At 40.1% G+C, this 20,742-nt stretch overlaps 1 protein-coding gene across 1 annotated transcript; it reads left to right on the top strand.

The window, feature by feature from the left end:
• Positions 1–3,433: 3,433 nt before the first annotated feature.
• On the top strand, positions 3,434–11,579 carry MARVELD2 (MARVEL domain containing 2). The gene is made up of 7 exons (XM_063295488.1): positions 3,434–3,693; positions 4,643–5,768; positions 6,864–6,896; positions 7,504–7,640; positions 8,416–8,587; positions 9,565–9,615; positions 10,805–11,579. The coding sequence occupies exons 2-7, from the start codon at positions 4,650–4,652 to the stop codon at positions 10,913–10,915; spliced, it is 1,623 nt and encodes a 540-aa protein (XP_063151558.1). The 5' UTR covers positions 3,434–3,693; positions 4,643–4,649; the 3' UTR covers positions 10,916–11,579.
• Positions 11,580–20,742: the final 9,163 nt, after the last annotated feature.

The following is a 20,742-nucleotide window of genomic DNA, read 5'->3' on the forward strand; positions in this document are numbered from 1 at the left end:
ACTGTTCAGCTCCAACGACACCCTCCCCTCTCTACTGCAATCCCCTCAAGAAGGCACGACCGAAACAGCAGCTCCCAAGCTGGCCCTGAGCTGCATGCCTCTTCCAGTTGCCATAGGGCTTAATGCCAGGCCTTTGGGGAGCTGGCCAGCCTGGGCCCTGGAGGAAGCAGATGCTAATGACAACAGACAGCTGAACCCTCTATCACCTTTGCCTACTTATTGGCAGTACTCCAGGTTCTACACAGGCTTCACCAAGTAATATGAACTTCTGAAGCCCCACTTGTTTCCCATTTCCCAGAGTTTGCAGGGAAAGGCCATAGGGCCTTTCACAGCCAGATCACAGGCTATCATCTGTGCCCATGCACAGAAGACTCCTTGAAGAGTCAAGTACAGCCAGCCTAACTTCTTTGACACGTTGGACAAATGTCATAGGCTTCAGTTCTGAAAAAACAGGCCCATGACCAAACCCTCCATGAAGAACAGGAAAAGCCTGGGGCTTCCAGCCAGGAGGAATCACAGGAGAATGCAGTGTCAAGGATCTCTTTCTCCAAGGGTTTCTCTCTACACCACCACAAAAGGCAAAAGCCAGGCTGTCTTTCCATGCAGAAGAGACCAGCCATTCATGACCTTTAAGTGAAGCAACTCTGTTGCCCATTTTATGTGTCAGTATGCAGAAACTTAACTTCAAACAAGGGTTCAGTATGGATCAAACCCTGACTCTCCTAGGCACTTACAAATGCCATTGTGCTATTAGGCTCCACCACTTCTTATTTAGAATATTTTAAATTAAATAGGAAACGCCTGGTAGCACTTTTTCTGACTAACAAATTTTATTAAAAGACATAAAACTCTTGTGTGCTGCATCTTCATCATTTGCACAGAGTGAGTAGCCTAATAAAAGATTTAAATTGGGGTGAGGTGTAGAGAGGGAAGGAGGGGAAAATGGGATGGTTATGCAGATTACATGTGAGACAGATTACAAGTACCTTATCAACTAATAATTGTAATGTGTTAAAAACCCATTGTGTTTGTTGAGGCCTGAGTTGCCTGAAACCTTTTGATGGATGGAAGTTCAAAGATTTCTCACTTGATGGTACTGTTGAAGTCCTGCTTTTCCAGACACTTTGATGTCTGCCTTGGAACGTATTGGGAGGTTGAAATATTCTGCTATTATTTATTTATGTCTATTAATTTTGCACAAAGTTTGTCCCATTTGTCCTATGTAGAATCCAGAGGGCATTGCTGGGGGATGATGGCATATAGCATATTGGAGGAAGAGCACTTGAAGACACCTCTAATCTTGTTTGTGTATTTGTTGGGGCCTGTGATGGTGCTGATGGTATAGATGTGGGGGCAAAGTAGACATCTGGGTTTGTTGCCACCATAGCTGTTGACAGCTCTATAGTGTGTAAAGGAAAGTACCAGCCTCGATTGTAATCTTACCAAGAATACTTTTGGATCCACTAATTGCCTAGTTTTACCAGTCTGCTCTCTGTATTTTATGACTGGTTGCTAGGTCTGTGCAATACCTCAACAGGGCATTGCATTTCAAACTAGCCTTTGACAAGGCACTTCTTTAACCTTGCTCCATAAAGTGAACTGTAAGTAATGCAGCAGAGATGTCATAGTACCATACCAAAGCAGCCAACTCACCAAAGCAGCCAGATCACAGGCTATTATCTGTGCCCATGCACAGAAGACTTCTCTTGAAGAGTCACGTAAAGCCAGCCTACCTTCTTTGACAGGAGAAATGTCTTACTTTTTCCGTGGCATGTACTGCTTTGCCCCAACAAGCAGCATCAAGGCAGCTTTTCTTGGTTCAAAACCTCATAGTAATCTTTAGTCTTTTAAAGAGATATAATATAGTCAATAATTCATAAGCAATTAATGATAGATGGGAAAATGGTAGACTCCATGACATTTTCTTGGTTTATGTATTAGAACTTTCTTGTTCTTTTTACTTGTCTTTTGTTTTGTTTATACTCTTTCTCTAAAATGCTTAATTAAAATACAAAGGAGCTCTCTTTCACACAACCATGCCAGCTGGAATTGCAATGTTGTTGTTTTGTTTAGTCGCTTCTGACTCTTCGTGACTTCATGGACCAGCCCACGCCAGAGCTTCCTGTCGGTCGTCAACACCCCCAGCTCCCCCAGGGACGAGTCCGTCACCTCTAGAATATCATCCATCCACCTTGCCCTTGGTCGGCCCCTCTTCCTTTTGCATCAGCATCTTCTCCAGGGTGTCCTGTCTTCTCATTATGTGGCCAAAGTATTTCAGTTTGGCCTTTAATATCATTCCCTCAAGTGAGCAGTCTGGCTTTATTTCCTGGAGGATGGACTGGTTTGATCTTCTTGCAGTCTGAGGCACTCTCAGCATTTTCCTCCAACACCACAGTTCAAAAGCATCGATCTTCCTTCTCTCAGCCTTCCTTATGGTCCAGCTCTCGCAGCCATACGTTACTACGGGGAACACCATTGCTTTAACTATGCGGACCTTTGTTGTCAGTGTGATGTCTCTGCTCTTAACTATTTTATCGAGATTTGTCATTGCTCTTCTCCCAAGGATTAAGCGTCTTCTGATTTCCTTACTGCAGTCAGCATCTGCAGTAATCTTCGCACTTAGAAATACAAAGTCTTTCACTGCCTCTACATTTTCTCCCTCTATTTGCCAGTTATCAATCAAGCTGGTTGCCATAATCTTGGTTTTTTTGAGGTTTAGCTGCAAGCCAGCTTTTGCACTTTCTTCTTTCACCTTCATCATAAGGCTCCTCAGTTCCTCTTCGCTTTCAGCCATCAAAGTGGTATCATCTGCAATGGCAACCATTTAAATAACATGCTTTAACAAGTTGGAGACCCTTGGGTGAGACTCTTCTGCCCACCTCAATCTATTCCACTTTGCATTTCTTGCCAGTTGCTATTACTTCTGGCTATAGTAATCCAAAGTCTTTATCTGCAGCTGTCCAGTTAGCTGTCCTGACCTAATACACAACAGTCCAGTTTTTTTTTCCTTTTGAAGCTTGGATGACGTCCTTTGAAACAGAAATGCAAAATTCATTTCCCGCGGTGTAAAGTCGGAATCATAAAAGCAATTACGATTTGGAAGGGACCGGAGGAGGCAAAGGTTCAGCGCAGAAAGCGGAAGCAACCAACCTGTCGTCCTGCGCAGGTCTACCTGGGGCGGGCGAGGCAGGTAGGCGGGCAGCGTTGCGGCCAGAAGGACTTCGCGCATGACTCGATGGGCGGGATGGTTGTCTGCGGCTGAGCCGCCCCCGAAAGAAACGCCTCCGGGAAAGAGAGACGGAAGCGGGATTGTTCTTCTGGCCGTTGCTCCTCCGTCGGTAGCGGCATATTTCTGCCCGCCCTTTGTCTGAAAGAGTGAGTGGGAATGTTATTACCGGGGTGGGAAGATCCGGTCTGAGCAGCAGAGTGGGCGAGGCTGGCACGGTCGCGGCAGAAAGGCGCCGCGGTCCATCCACCTCGGGGCTTTGGGGACAGGGCGGAGCGGGTGCAAGGTGTGGTAGCGGGAATACATGCAGTTGCGCGATTTGTGGGGACCAGCGGAAGGGAAAATGGGAAGCAGTTCGGAACTGGGTGGGAATTCGACTTTCTGAGACGCTTCTGGTGAAATCCTGTGGACATTTCCTTGGAAGTAAGGCCCGCGAAGTTTAATGGGATATACTCAAAGGTAAGCGGGTATAGGATTGCAGATTGCAACGCGTACTTTAATGCTGGCAACTAGTAAGTATAAGTGGGATATGTCAAGTCTTCCCTCTCTCTCTCCTCTCTCTAGGCAGCACAAAGTGGAATGGGGCAGGGGTTCTCAAACTTTTTTGCTTCTTTACCTCTGTGAATCCCTCATAGTCACCGTTAGCTGGAAAAAAAGGGTTCTTTGCCATCCGCACTGTTTATTAATCTAAACCAGTGTTTCTCAACCTTGGGAACTTAAGATGTGTGGACTTGAACTTCCAGGATCCCCCAGCCAGCCATGCTGGCTGGGGAATCCTGGGAGTTGAAGTCCATACATCTTAAAGTTCCCAAGGCTGAGAAACACTGATCTAAACTATCATATAAAGACTGTGTGGCCCTCTAGAAATATGGCATGGCCTCCGGGGAGGGTGTCACTAGCTCACATTGAGAACCAAAGGAATAGGGAATACCGGGGAAAGGAGTGAGGTACTAAGGTTAGCTGACATTGTTTTCTTCTCTATCTAAATTATGGTCTCTGTGCTGCTTTTTCCTGTGTACATACAGTATTTTGGATTCTCTCAAACTATCCAGGCGTCTTGCTGTTTCCTAAGTTGGGCCTCCTGTTGCGGCAGACTGGACTTTGAACTTGCACGCGAGGCAAGTTTAATGTTTTTTGCTTATCCATTGCCATCTTTACTGTTGTAGGCCCTGGAAGAGGTTCAACCATTAAATTATGATAAACCCAAAGCAGTCCAAGTGACTTGGGAGTTCTGAGCTGCCTTACTGTGGAAGAGGACTTGGATCTCAGTGATTGCATATTAGATTTTTGCTGACTCTGAGTGCAGGAATTCAGTTGGCTTTCCTTTTTAAGGCTTCATGTGAACTATTTATCCTGCTCAGAAAAAAAATTCAGGGTTTTTAAAATTATTATTATTATTTCTGAAACAGGGGAAAGGTCTCAAATGTCTTCAAGGAATACATCACTGGAGCACAAAGCAGGGCAGCACAGTCGTTCTGTCCATTATGATAAAGTATATGTGGATTCCCCTTCACCAGAAGATACTAATGAGATCCTGAATTCGGATACTTTGCCACCACCTCTTCCACTGCAGCCACCGTTTGGGCCTGAATTTTATCCAAGTGACAATGAAGAGTCAGCTGACATCCCTGATATCAAGCCAGTGAGAAAATTCATTCCAGATTCATGGAAAAACTTCTTCAGAGGAAAAAGAGATGATCCAGAATGGAGTAAGCCAGTATCAGCCATTTCAGATGGAATTCAATGCTCTCCACCATCATCTCCAACACTTACTCCAGTGAAACCAGGCCATACTTCAGCACCAAGCTCTTATCAGGATCCATATGGAGGATCAGGGGGAACTTATACTTCGCAAAAAGAAGCTGAAGCCATTCTTCCTCCAGATCCATATGGCTCTCTGGGAAGGCATACTCAGGCTCTGACATACAGTGAGAAAGTAGAAGCTTTTAACCTGAGATATTCCTACATGAAATCTTGGGCAGGATTGCTTAGGATCTTGGGTGTTGTTGAACTGCTCTTAGGTGCAGCTGTATTTGCCTGTATAACGGCTTATATTCACAAGGACAATGAGTGGTACAACATGTATGGTTTTTCACAACCATATGGCTATGGTGCAAGCAACATCTATGGCGGTTATTATTACAGTGGACCCAAAACTCCATTTGTTCTTGTTGTAGCAGCACTTGTTTGGATAGTGACTATTATACTTCTGGTACTTGGTATGTCAATGTACTACAGAACGATTCTTCTGGATTCCCACTGGTGGCCTTTAACTGAATTTGGAATCAATGTGGCTTTGTTTATTTTATATATGTCAGCTGCTATTGTCTATGTCAATGATGCAAACAGAGGAGGACTTTGCTCCTATCAATTATTTAACACACCATTGAATGCCGCTTTTTGCCGTATAGAGGGCGGTCAGACAGCTGGAATTATTTTTTTGTTTGTAACAATGATTATATATCTCATTGGTGCAATAGTTTGCCTAAAACTATGGAGACATGAGACTGCCCGCAGACACAGAGAATTCATGGAAGAGCAGGTAAGTTTTCAAGAACATACAGGCACAAAGCTATATTTCTGTGTATGTTTTTTAATGAAAGATGGAGTATATTGCTTCCATAAAGGTTCTTCATTTTTTTTTCTTAAGATTGTGTCAAACTCAAAGACAGATAAGGAGAAATAGAAAGTTTGGAAAGTTAAGGGGCATTTTCAATCTTTGCAAATTACCAATGAAGTTTCAAGAAAGGTGTGGAAACTTATTCTTCGTAATGCTTGGATTTAGGGAGAGGCAGAAAAGATCTCATTTGTAACTGCTCCTTCCCCCAACAGTTCTTCAAATCTTATTTTAGGGTAATCTATAAAACAAAGCATACTGAATTCTCTGCATTGATAGATGAAAGCAATACACAGTAAGTATCTTCTAAACCAACAGAGAATTACCTGGATTTTCTTACTAGTAAAATTGTCACTCTTGCTTTTTATATGAGTTCTTGGCCAAGGGTTATAATAGAAACCAAGCTTTAGAAGGAATGTTTTAGAGTAAAATTAAAAATATGAACATTATGTATATATTATATCATGTGAGTCATCATGTAGTGTCTTACAACTTTTTTTTTTCTGAATTGCTCTCTAGTTTTAGAAAATGACATGCACAGGCTTGCTATCAAAAAACTTTTTCAACCACTTCAATTTTTATGTACAAATATTTATTTATTATAACGTAAAGATACTCATTTCCTATGAGGATAAAATTTTGTTGAAATCACTCCTTGTCCCATCAGTCACTGAATGCAGCTGGCTAATAAAAATAAAAAATAGAAAGTTTGTTGTTAAAATAAAATATGCATTAAAACAACAATAAAACTGAAAAAAAATTAAAATTTGAAAAGTCTGCCTAAATAAAAACCATATTGTTTTGGTGGACTGACTACCATCTGTTTTTGGAAGATGCTTAATTTTGCTTTCAGTACCAAATTCTCTGCACAGGTTAAAAAAAAAAAGGCATATACACCACCAAAACCTATATTCTGTCAGTATAAAATGAAATGAATTTGCTCTTTTCATCCCATAATAACAATACCAGGCAGTTGCAGTCTGAATGTATTAATACTGTTATCTCTGCTTCTTTTATTAGATGAAGTCACAATCATTTGCCCCCAAAAGAATGGTAAGAACAAAAACTGCATTTGCTCTTTTTAATTTGTAATTACAGAATTTGGGCTACCTTAGTTTCAAAAAGACATGCAAAATATATTGATTCTTACCAAAAAAAAATCTGTTTTAGTGAAAATCCACAAATTTTGGTTTAATGTTCTACTACCATCACCACCTTATCCCCCAGGAAATGATTCCCCTCTCTGATGTTGAACTTTTACAGCACTATCTTGTAGCTATTGCCACCTGCAAAAACCCAGTGGAAAAGGAATGAAATGTTCGCTCTTTTTATGGGTTTTAAGAGGCAACATGAATCTTGTTTTCACAAGTTAAAGTACCGTTTGTTCCCCAGCTCCTTCATTTGGGATGGTTTGGGGCAGGGCAGTTGAGGGCTATTCCAAGTATCTTAAGCCTCTGTAACAACAGTATTGTACTACAAGAGATGTCAGTGCTAGTTTTTTGCCTGCAAGACCTTCTTGTCCAAATGAGTTTATAGAGGGTAGCAGAAGAGTACCTCTAACACAATAGTTCATTCCAGCAAACTAGCACCAGAGGTGGCACTTGGTTACTTAATGCCAATCTAAGCAGGAGTTAAGACTTTTTTTATCCTATTTACATAGTATGAAGATCATGAAAATGACACATCCAAAATAGCAATAAAGAAACTGAAGGGTGGAGAAATGAAACCTGAAGTGCTTAATGGCCATATACCAGCAGGACATATTCCTAAACCTATAGTGATGCCAGATTACTTAGCGTGAGTATAAGTATTTTTAGCATGCAAAGTAGTATTTAAAGTCACCATTATGTCAAGCCCTAAACCACAGTTTACAAACCATGCTGGCTGGGTTCCAATAATATACTAAACTAAAAACAAATAAGACATAAAATTTTAAAATGCAATATATAAATCCAACAAATGTAGTTTACTAAGTTGAGAATGTTAGCCTGTTATTCACACTTCCTAAAAAGTTTACTGCATAAGCTGTAAAGCCACATCATGGGAAGACTTCCCAATCTTTTTAAAATAGAAAAGTACACTTTAGATTTTGAATTTTAACTTTTAATAAGCTTTAGGAAATAATATTCATATAGTATTTTACATATTAAACTGTAACGCGGGATCCAGGATCTCCATCAGTTGTTTGGATTTGGCTTAGTGTTTATGTGAACTCAGCTATTACACTGTAAATGTCTTAGGGTTATAAAGGGACCTAACCAATGGTCACTTGTCAGATCATACTTTAACCATGTGATGTGTGAATTCAGTTGACTTGTTGGAATGTTCAGAGTATTATCTGGTCCAGCCCATTCCACCAAATGTTTTCCAGATAAGTGATTGTCCTGATTTTTGCAGTCCAAATAATGTATGCTAAGGGAAACAATGGTCCTAGTCCTTGTTGATGCAATTTTTAATCTGTAGAGAACTTTCCATGCTATATATTTTAAAGTTAAATTTTCAAAATTCTAACACATATTTACAATTTACTAAATTGCTGACATACCACTGATTGCAAACTTTTTGCTTATAGAAAATACCCAGCAATTCGGACAGATGAGGAAAGAGACCGTTATAAAGCTGTATTTAATGATCAGTTTTCTGAATATAAAGAGTTATCTTCTGAAGTTCACGCAGTTTTGAAGAAGTTTGATGAGTTAGATGCACTTATGAGGAAGCTTCCTCAGCATCCTGGAAATACTCTTGTAAGTATGGATTTAAAGTTTGCATTTATAAGTAGATACTGATAGATGGGTTACATGAACAGTGGCCTAATCATGACATTCCCATATTTTATATTTGTTCCTATTTGCTACTTGTTAGAGAAGAGGCATAGAAGGTCTTGGTAGTTTACCTGCACCAGTTATCTAACAGTGAAATTATTGGATCTAGTAATCACCATACGCTTGGTCTACTTCTTCCTTGGTGTTTCTGACTGAAGATGCATCTGTCAGACCAGCTTCTAACAGGGCTCAGTGGCTATGCAACTCTTACCAAAGTTGATCCAGCAAGCAAGTAATCTCTTTATGGTGACATTCAAACTTTGCCATGATCAAGTTAAGGTTAGAACAGAACACATGTGGTGTTGAGAATTATTATTTTACAGCCACTTCTCATTTAGCAGCTATCTTGTTCAGCAACCATTTGCAAATACGGTGGTAATTTTTTTAAAAATCATTTTCCAACCAATACACACACTTGTGACCAAATTTCGTGCACCTGACAATAACGCATGCCAAAGTGAGAGTAAAGGGTAGCGTAGCTATACAAGAGAACTTCCTCTAGATGAGGCAGCAGCAACCAGTGATCTTTACAGCCTCTCTCTCTCTCTCTCTCTGGGTCATGTGTTCTTTTAGCGACCATTTCGCTTCCAATTTAAGGAATGAATTGTGATCGCTAAATGAGGAGAGGGTGTATTGCTCTTTCTGGACATCTATCATTCTTTTTTGTTGGTTATATAGTTGTTGATAGTCTATAATATTGTGAACTGCTCAGAGTCATTTTGGGGTTAGACGGCAGCAATATTAAAAATTTGAGAAATAAATAAATAGGAAAACGTTAATGGAACAAAGTATTGTACATAGTAGAAAACAAAACAAAGTTATATAGAACATAACTATGTAAATTTAACAAATAAATAAATAAAACACATGCTGATGTTTCACATGTTTTCCTTTTTTAGGAACATGACCGAATCGCCAATGTTCTCCAACAGTATAAAAAGAAAAAGAATGTGAGTATTGTCTTATTTATGGATTTATTGCTGTCAATGGCTTTGATGTTCAGAGCAATAATAAAAACACCACCAGGGGTGCCCTGGACCCCTGAGCTTCCAGGATTTCCATCAGTTTGTTGATACTAAAAGAGCTGTTATTGCAAAGAAAATCAGCAGTGACAGACTGCAACATTAAAGCTGTGTGTGTGTATACACACACACACCGCATTCAAACCTAATGTATCTTTCTGCCACATGTGCATCTTACATGTTAAGAGCCACTTGATGCTGAGCAGGAGGAACAGTTGCCCTGTACATTGCTATTGTAACAGATAGCTCTACCCTCAGTCCCTTTGCTTCTGATCTTGCCTGATCTAATCCTCACATCTCCCTACTCTGGTGTAAAGCCCTTATCTTGAATGCAGTAGTTTCCAAATTAAGTTCTTTATATCTTCAAAGAAGTTTGGAAAGATGCCTCTGTGTAATTCTATTGCCAATATTGGACCGGATAGACTCATTGTCTTACTCGGTGTAAAGTGACTTTTACAAATTCCTATGTTCTCTCACACTGAAATCAATAGAACGATGAGTCTTCACTCCTTTTATCTCTTTTTAACGTTGATAAATGAGGGATACGGAGACAGGATTTCAGTATTGGAGGCAATTTCCCCAGTTGTCTAATAATGGCTTGGCTGCCCTGCCCAAGACCAAAGGATCAAATAGGAATCTGTTTTATATCAAACCAAATCACTGAATATTTTAAGTATTTTCTATGGTGGCTGGCAGTGGCTGCCAGGATTTCATATTGGAGCCAGGGATTGAGCCTTCCTATAAATCAAGTGTTCTATCAATAAGATAGGGATACCATATGCATAAAATTAAATAATAGTACTGTATGTATAAAACAAATAAAAGACATGAACACCAGAAGGTGAAAAAGAACTATAAGGACAAATTCCTAAGACAAATGATCCTTCAGAGCAAAGTTTTGCTTAGATTTTATTTTTCATTCATCTTTTATTCAGGATATAAAAATACTAATTTCATCAATTAAATGTATTGCTTACACCATTCCAAATGACAAAAGATTAAAGCATGCAAAAAAGCCCCATAAAGTAAATGAAGTTCATATATTTTATGACTTAACCCAGCTAATCCAAAGGTACAAACACTGTAAGATTTACTTACTGAATCATTTGTATTTCAGGATCCCACGTTTCTAGAGAAAAAAGAGCGATGTGAATACCTGAAGAACAAACTTTCTCACATAAAACAAAGGATTCAGGAATATGACAAAATTATGAATTGGAATACTTAGAATGACTTTACCAGCAAGATTTTTTTACCATTTAAAAATATTTATTGTCATTACTGTATATATTTTTCCTGTAAAATTAGTAACTAAAAACTAGTATATATATCTTATCAATTAAGGAAAAGCTTTGTGTACTGTAAGATACTGTAAAACTTTCTAAGAATGTAGTTGAACCATGTGCACTGTTGATGATCCTATTCTGCAATAATAGATAAAATTGGTATCTTTTTATTTTTTTAATTCAAAATATTTGTATTTCTGTCATTGAGATATTTTCCTAAATATGAATATGTTGTATGCATTCAAGTATGGCTGTTTCAGTTACATGAAATGCAGTCTTTCAGAGATCCATATGTATTAAAAATTGCTTATGTGCTAAGGTGCCACTTCACTATTTATGTGCAATGACCTACATGGAAGGACAGGGAACCAGAATCTAGCCATCTCCTCCTTTGGCAGACAGGAACTTGGGTTCAGGCTCTCCACAACCCAAACCAGGTATTTGCTGATCTCAGAGCCAGCAACACTAATTCTCAATTCTCTCTGGATAGTTCCTAATGAAATGTTGCACATTTTATGTTTAGGACAAAGATTCATATCCATCGAACATTGGATTGAGCACTATTTTGCATAGGTGGTTAACAAATAAATCCTTTTGTTTGCCTTATTTTTTGGTCTGGGTAAATACATCTTTAGTTTATATGAACTAACTATACAGTACAATAATCTTCAGCAATTTTCCTTATAGCCATACATTTTAAAACTAAAGAATTTTGAAAAGTTTAATATTTGTAAATGTTGTCATTCTAAGCAAAAATTGGAGTTGTATGTTTGTGACCTGTATCTATATTGCAACAAAATAGGTATATCAGATTCCATCTGACTGTGCTGTGGCACTTGAAAATATCTAAATGATGCAAGTATAACCTGTTCATTGGAGGGGCAGTTACTCTCGGATTTCCTCAGTGGACCATATGAATGCAGAAACAGAAGCTTTAGGATAATTACCATCCTTTTAAAATTGATTCTGATGCAGAAAAGGACCTAAATCCAGGTCTTTTGATACTTGTGATTTTAGATGAAGACCCACTCCAACTTTATTTCATAGGTAATGCATTTTGAGGATACAGTATAACCTTTCTCAGAGAAAGTCATTAGCTTTGTGTGGAAGTATATCATTAGGGAAGTAAGTGTTAAAAGAGAATGTGAATACTATCTAAGAAAAGCAACATTCAACCCAAATATTTTCAGACTGAAGTACTGAATCCTACTTCTGCTGCTGAAATATAGCCTGTCATGTATATATCACTGACTTATTAATTACTGTAGTCTTGTTATCTCTTAAAAACAGATTGGAGGAGTGATTGTAGCTGACTTTTTCTAAGAAGCAACTTAATATTGATTGGAATGGCAGGTTCAGAAACAGTATTTGGGGTATTAAATAGCCACAGCTTTTTAATAACAGCTCTCAGAAAATAGAAATCCCACAAATTCTACCTTTCTTTATGAGTGAGGAGTGGTGGGGAAGATCTTGCTAGTAAGTTCATATACATTTCTACATTTCTATATTGTATCTTATCTCAATTTTTGCAGAAGAATCCTAGCATAGCATGAATTTCTACTTGGTGTGTGACTTTAAAAACAAATTTAAAATAAGATGCACTGGAATGCAAGTCACTTTCCTTTGATTTCTTTACAGTGTTAATATTTGATAACCTTCTGAAATACTGAACGGTATATTTTCATAAAATGAGTAAAACATATAATATATCCCTTAGAGTTTATTTTAATATTAGCAGGCCTTGGGAATAGTCTATTTTCTGTTGAGCAAATATTTCAAATTCACATTTTAGCAGAAGTTATAATCTCGAAGTGCAGAACTGTAAGAACATTTGTATCGTAAGTGTGTTTTATAAGCACTGAAGATGTAAAGAAAGAATAAATTATAACATGCTGTATGTTATGTATAGTGTAACGTTTGTATTTTCTTCACATTTATCTTTGGACATTTGAATTTCTTCAAACTTGGCATTTGAAAAAAATACATACAAAAACTTGTGTTAGTGAAAATGCTGTACAGTGAAGAAAATTCCTTGCACAAATATGCATGTTAAGCAAAGGTGTATACCCTGAACATATAAACTGTCCAGTACTCCAGATTAGCTCTAGACCTGCCATTCCCTAAAATGTCAGCTAATTCTAAGGGCTGAATTGGCATTTTTCTTTCTTGTGCTGGTGGATCTCAAACTAAAGCAAAACTGGGTCTTTTTTGCACCACTGAAACATGCAAGCTTTCTGTTTTTCAATTGGTTTTACAGCATTACTGTTACTTCACCATATTTCCAAAACCCTAGTTACAAGCAAGTCTTCCATGGGATCTGCTGCAACATACTAGGGATGGAGGAATCACATCTATGACTCTAACCCTGCTGGGTAGTTTCACAATCCTTCATGTTAAATAGCCTGGCTTGATTTTCTTTGCTTATATAACCATTGTAGGCCAAACACTTGTCTCACCCCAGGCCATTAATTAATCCATCTCTGTTTCTCACATGCAGGATTCAGTATAGAGCTTTTGGTGTCTGTATGTGTGTGAGAGAGGGGGGTGGAGGGGGGAAACTGTGTAGAGTAGTTGCAGGAATGTTGCCACTTTATCCTTTTAGTATCAGCCAGCAAAGGCTTTTTTGTAAGAACAGAATGTCATTTTCACAGCAAGGTGGCTTCCTCACCATAATGCATGTTTGTTTATTTTGCAGACAGCCAGATTCACACAATTTGTACTGAAAATGTGGAAGGAGTGCTAGCAATTCATTTTCTTGTGTGTGTGTGTGTGTGAAGTGGGCATGAGAGATTTTTTTATTATTATTATTCCTGGTGCTGTGGCAGCCCATGGAACTGATACTGCTGGAGTCCCATTGTTCTACTGGTCAGCTACATGAACTGGTTGACTTAGGGTTTTTCCTGAATGTCCTTGGCATTTTGAAATGTAGATTGGCTTACTTCAATGTGGTTTATGATGAAAGACTATCATGTGAAAAAGCCCTCAGTATCAGATAAAGATAGGGGAAGTTTTAAAAGAAAATCAAGACATTTTACCCAATGGAGTCCATCCTCAAGTGGATCTGAACTGTTGATGGAATGGATTCTTACTTCCTCTAGATGCTTAAATCGTCTGTTGAGGTAGCTTCCATTTCATCGGGTACATGAAGTGATCTTAAGTTGGCAGATACAGATGACACCTAAGTGTTTATGAAAAAAGTGAAGGTATCCAGTTGAAGGAAATGTCACATCACTACAGTCATCATTCATAAAGTAATGTTGATAACACAAATAGTCCTTAGTGTCGGACTATGAGGTGGCCAGACAGAATTATTATCAAACTCTTTATTTAAAACAACTATTTACAACAGTAAAAGTCCTGGTGAATAAATAAGCAAACAGTTCCAGTCAAGACCACCCAGGCAATGATGGATGAACAGACAAGGCTGCGGGATCAGACTGAGGCAGAACAGCAAGGCAGAATTCAGCCAACTCTCTGATTGAAGCTGTCAGACTTGGTGATGCTAGAGTGCGTGGCAAGGCAGAAGCTGGAGGCAAGGTTCTGTGGACCGGCACGCAGATAGGATTGAGCTGAAACATGGAGGCTAGTCAAGACTGGACTGGAACCTCTAGGCAAGGCTTGGCTCTGGAGGCTAAGCTGGGCTGGACTGGAGAGTCTAGGCAACACTGAGGTCTGGAAACAAGGCTGTACTGGACTGAAGATTCTAGGCAAGGCTGAGATTTAGAAGCAAGGGTGTACTGGACTGGAGAGTCTAGGCAAGGCTTGAATCTGCGAGCTCACCTGGATCATGCTGGAGTGATGTGACGAGGCTTGGAGCTGGACACGACGCTGTGCTCAGCAGGGATGGCAAGGAGAGGCTTGTACAGAAGGCAGGTCCGCGGTGGTAGAAGGCACTGGTGCTGGTTCCATGCTGGCTACAGGCAAGGCTTCTGATGCTGGTAAGGACTCTTCCACAAGTGCTGTGAGCTCGAAGGATCGGTTGTCTCCAGCAGCTTACTCCTTGCACACCTGCCTTTTAAACGATCCTTTCCGCGCCTTTTCTCTCATGCAGCCAATTGGGGTGCCTTCTGATTCGCGTGCTTCTCAGCTCTCCTGTCTCGAGCGCTGATTGGAGAATTCAAATCCTCCTCTGGATTTTGTCCAATCCGCATCTGCAAATTCTCCCGCTCTGCTGAGTCACTTCCTGGTTTAGATTCTCCAAGTCCCTCCTGGTAAGTTTTGTTTTTCCCTTCTGACATCAGGTAAGTTTTGTTTTCGGAGTCAGAAGTGGGCTCAAACCTCACACTTAGATCAATATGCTAGTCAACATGTGCCAATTGCCTTACCAACACCAAGATGTTGAGCTGACATTTACTAGTAGTTACTAATGATTTTATTTACAAAATAATAATAATAATAATCCTAATCTGTATCCTTGTATCCCTCTGACCTTACTACTTTTCCTCTATGCCCATGTGTTATATGTGTAAATGCATCACAACTGCTTTGTACGGTCAGCCATTTACATGTACTTCTACACAATTAGTAGATTTCTACTACCACCTCTTTTTTTTCTCTAATTGAAATAACAAACTAGGTATCTCCCCGATAGTAACCATGATTTGTTCAGTAACTCACAATGGCTTGGTTCGCTGAGCATGTTACGCCTATACCAAATAAACCACATAACGCCCTAGCACATTGTATGAATGCAGTCACTGAGTATTTTCACATGAAATCTCATTCTGGTTACATACTTAGAAGTGACAGCTGCTTTAGATTTGAACAGCATGCTTAAAGAAAGCTACAGGGTGTTGTTAACAAAAGATGCAGAACAGTTGTAAGATGTATTCTCTTTAACTGCTCAGAATGGCTTAGCATGTAGTGCAATCATGCTAATTAACTAGTGAAAAACATCACTGTCTTGTGCCTCTAATTTTCTGTTGGGTATAATAGAAGGTGAATTTAAGCAACGTGGCAGGTATGTATAGTGCTCTGCATGGCCACTCATACTCTGGTCATCTCCCATATAGACTATTGCAGTGCGCTCTACATGGGGCTACCCTTGAAGAGTATCCGGAAGCTACAGCTGGTCCAAAATGCAGCCGCATGAGCAATTTTTGGTGCCCCTAGATTGGCACACGTTACACCATTGCTTCACGAGCTGCACTGGGTACCGGTCTGCTTCTGGGTGCAATTCAGGGTGTTGATTATTACCTTTAAAGCCCTTCATGGCATGGGGCCAGGGTACCTGAGGGACTGTCTCATCGCCATTACCTCTACCCATCCCACCTGATCATGCAGAGAGGGCAAGTTATGGACCCCACCCTCTGGAACATCCTTCCCACAGAGATAAGACAGATTCCATCTCTTGTGGCCTTCCTAAAAGGACTAAAAACCTGGTTCTGCCTCCTCGCTTGGGGTGGGATGGGGAGTAATCACCCCTGGAGATGGTTAGCACCCTAAAATGGCCTCTTAGATACACATGAGTGATATTCCAACTAGTATCGTCATTTGGATTTTATACTGTATTTATCTTCAATATTATATTTGTATTTATATTTATTATGGTATTTTAATGTTTTTATCCTTGTTGTAACTGCCTAGAGTCCCCCCTTTGAGGGAGATGGATGGTGGCAAAACAAACAAACATGGGGTTCACAAATGGTAACTGCATTTTGCAATGGTTTATTATAATACATTCAGCTTCTTTTGCAGACTGATCCTACTACATTGCTTTTAAAATTCAAAAGCTACAGGTGTTTTGAAGTGATTATATTCTAACCACCACTAAATTAAGTATTAATCGAATCTCCATACGTTTGAGGTTTGTATCCTGGGGCAGCAAGTAGCTTTCTACCATTTGCCAAATGTTAATCTTTTGTGTTAGCAGCTAATTTAAATGCCTGACATCTGTTTTTTCAAGATAATTGGTTCAGAGAAAGATACTTAGGACATTATTCCACTGCAAGGCAGTGGAATGTGAAGTAAGGGGAAAAGATTTAAATAGAAAGACACAGCAACCTGAACCTATCTATAATCCCTGGGATGTATCAATCTCTTTAATTGATTATTTTTAATATATGAATCACAGAATGGATGGAGTACTTTAACTGCTAAATGTACACAATATGTATGTACACATATATTTGTGTAAAAAGCTTCTTCACTGATGTATAGTATAGTTTACTAAAAGTGCCTCACTGTTGCCCAGGAAGTAACAGTGTTACTTGCAAGTAACCAGAGTATTTAATATGAAAATGCTATGTGACCGCATTCACATAATGTGCTAAGACATAATATGGTTTATTTGGTATAGGTTTAACATGCCTGAATTAGCCCAGTCATTGTGTATTTAATATATTACTGTGAATATAGTATAATTTTATTCAATAATTTTGTAAAACTCTTCTTTTGAGAGATAGTGTCCCAATTTAATGTTAGTTAATAGCCAGTGGATTTGTTGACTGTTGACTCCCAAATAGGGAAGTAACAAAACAATAGGGAGTAACAAAATACTGATGTACGTTACCCAGTGATATTACTATAACGTTGGAAGCAGAGCATTTCAACAGAATGCACAGAGTAGTCTATGAGTGATTACTCTTGGTATGATAGCTAGAAGCAAAACCCTATGTATATTCCTCAGAGCTAATTCCCTTCTTACATACAATAAGATTTCATTTAATAATTCTCCAGTGCACAATAAAAGGTGACATAGTTAATAGCAGCTGTTCATTGTTCTCTATGATTATTTTTGTCATGACCTCATTGCAAGGCACAAAGAGCCTCACAACGTAGATCATGATCATCAAGGAATAGAGGAAGAAGATAATTAAACCAGGGATTAAAACAAGCACCCAAAGCACCCACACCCATGGACCCATATACAGCTGAAAAGAAGGACATCGGATGAGCAGAGATAAGCCGCACCTGGTGCCCTGGAGGACACACCAGAATCGAGAGGACAAGAGAAGACACCGGGAAAACGCCCATGCAGCAATCAAGGACCCCATCAAGAGGGATTGGGACAATAGAGGGTGGGGGAGCCCGGGGCCATACAAGAGGGTATAAAATGGGCACCTCCACACTACACCCCCCATTCCCGTTTTTCGTTCTGTCAGCTACCATTCCAATAAACCAGAAATCCTTAATACCCATTAAGTGAGTCTGTGTCTTATTGCGAAGCGAGACTGACCCTGACAATTTTGCCTTCAATTCGGATTTAACTCCTGGTGACTACATAGGCAGGTCCAGGGAGCATTTTCAGAAATGGTTTGCCACTGCCCTCTTCCTAGAGCTGAGAGAGCGACTGGCCCAAGGTAACCAGCTGGCTTCTGTGCCTAAGGTAGGACTAGAACTCAGATTTCCCAACTCTTAGCCCACCACCTTAACCACTAGACCAGTGGGTTTTTTTGTCTGTTTGTTTTGTTTTGCCTATACAAAGATGCCATGCAAAATCTAGCAGGGGAATTGCTTGAGACTGTTACACTGATGGAAAACTGTCTTAATACTTCTTGATGGGATGGTATGCTTGAATGCTTGAATGCTAACTCCTATTTTTTGATAAATGAATACTCTTTGGCTTATGGCAATTAGAAGCAAGATAAACTTTGGGATAAAAGGATTGTATTCACCATTTGCTAATTTCGCCACTGGCTAAACCTCCTTTCTCTTTGCTGGACAGCACTGGATTCTAACTGCCACCCAAAATATTGTATCTTTTTTTCACTGGGTGGAAACATTAAGTAATAGTTCTAATAATGGTTCTAATGTTGTTGTTGTTATTTATCTTGGTTGTATGAATACTGCAATGTAAAAACTACCCTTGAAATCCAGAAGACTGCTACACTGAAATCAGAAAATAGTCTTGTTGCTATGCAGATCACCTGATTTTGCCACAGATTGTGCCTGCCTTGTGGGCAAAGCTGGTAATTAGTACTAATTGGGCTGTGCAATGCTTTGTATTCAGTGCCAAATTCATTTGCCAATTCTGGGCAAAACAGAAAGTTTATGTCATTATCTTTAAAGCCCTACACTGCTCTGTTATAAATGGCTAAGACTCTTCAACAGTTGGCAGGCAGTACAGCAAGTGAAATAAGTAAATAAGATGCTTTGGAGCACCTGGAATGTATGAATGCAGCATCTCCTTGGAACTTTTTTAAGTAGCTACCTCTTTTCTCAGAACCACACAGCTGCCCTCATACATTTTGAAGTGCCTTTTTGGAATAAAAATCCAAAGTGCTACACAGCCCTGTTACTACTACGAAGCTAGAACAATGTTAGAGTCCCCAAGGGTATATATCCCTCCATCTCAAATGCTCTTTAGAGTAATGATTTTCAACCTGTGGCCTTGGAAGATGCTGAATATTGCAAGTGATCCCTGATCTGGGCCAACATTTATTTATTTAAATATTTATACAGCTTCCCATCATGTATCATAACACTGGGTGGTTTACAAACAATAAAACAATAAAAAGCATAAAACCAACATTTTAAAAAACCCTCCTGGTGTCCCCAAAGACAACACACTGCTCACATTCAACAGACAATTTTTCGGGGTTCCAGCTAACACATTACTCCAATGCTTGCAGGAAGAGCATTGGAGAAGGCTAGGAGGTTAGGGGCCTGCCGGATCTCAGAGGTAAGGTATTCCAAAGGGCAGGGGCTGCTATTGAGAAGGTGCACTGCCTAGGTACCACTAGACGGCAACATATAAGGGAAGGAACCTGGAGTGCAGCTACCCTATTGGACCTGGTAGAGTGGGCAGATAGACTCAAGGAGAGGCAGTCTCACAAATAACCTGGTCCTGTGGCATTCAGGGCTTTAAAGGTGATAACCAGCACCTTGAATTGCACCTGGAAAAGAACTGGAAGCTTGTGCAGCAGTGTTGTAACATGGGCACACCATGGTTTGCCCAAAACTGTGTGCGTTGCTACACTCTGGATCACTTGCAATTTCCAGATGGTTTTCAAGGGCAGCCCCACGCAGAGCATGTTGCAGTAATCCAACCAAGAAGTGACCAGGGTGAGAGTGGCTGTGAGCAAGGCCTCCTGATCTAGGCATGGGCATAGTTGGTGCACAGGATGAATCTGTGTGAAGCCCCCCCTCCCAGATGATACCTCACCAGACCCAGGGGAACCAAAATCCCAGAGCCACTCCATCTTGCTGTGTTGAGTCAAAGCCACTTCCTCCCCCTTCAAATCCTTACAGCCTCCAGTCACTGGGCCAACACTGGGACAGTGTCACTTTATCAGCCATTCCCAGATATACAATTGGGTATCATCAACATACTGATGATATTGCACCCATGCCATTGGATGACCTCTCCCAATGGCCTCATGTAGATGTTAAAGAGGAGGGGTGAAAGACCTGAGCCCTAAGGCACTCCACATTGCAGGGGCCTAGGGTTCCACTTATGTTCCCACCCACAACTGACGAACCTGCTACAGAGGAAGGAAGAAAACCACCACAAAACAGTGCCCTCCACTCCTAGCCCACAGAGTCAATCCAGAAGGATACCATGGTCAATGGTACTGAATGCCAATAAGAGATCCAGGAGGGCCAGGACAGATGGACCACCACTGTCCTGAACCTGTCTTCTACAAGCCTGGCTAACCTTGTCTCAGTGCTGTATCCCAGCTTGAAAAGGGTCCACTTCATCCAGGGCCTCTGAAGCTGAGTGCCTACCACCTGCTCAGCAACATTTCCTAAAAAGAGTTGGAAACTGGACAAAAGTTGTATAACATCCAACTTGCTGAGATGGTCAGCTATAGAAATTGAATGAATG

This window comes from Candoia aspera, chromosome 2 (genome assembly GCF_035149785.1).
Source record: "Candoia aspera isolate rCanAsp1 chromosome 2, rCanAsp1.hap2, whole genome shotgun sequence".
In the NCBI taxonomy this organism is placed as follows: Eukaryota; Metazoa; Chordata; class Lepidosauria; order Squamata; family Boidae; genus Candoia; species Candoia aspera.

What these genes read in the sequence shown, in the direction of transcription:
- MARVELD2 (XM_063295488.1), top strand. Translation starts at nt 4,650, where the DNA reads ATGTCTTCAAGGAATACATCACTGGAGCACAAAGCAGGGCAGCACAGT. An exon ending in GAGAATTCATGGAAGAGCAG is followed by an intron (nt 5,769 to 6,863) that starts GTAAGTTTTCAA and finishes TTCTTTTATTAG; the next exon opens with ATGAAGTCACAATCATTTGC. An exon ending in AGTATAAAAAGAAAAAGAAT is followed by an intron (nt 9,616 to 10,804) that starts GTGAGTATTGTC and finishes TTTGTATTTCAG; the next exon opens with GATCCCACGTTTCTAGAGAA.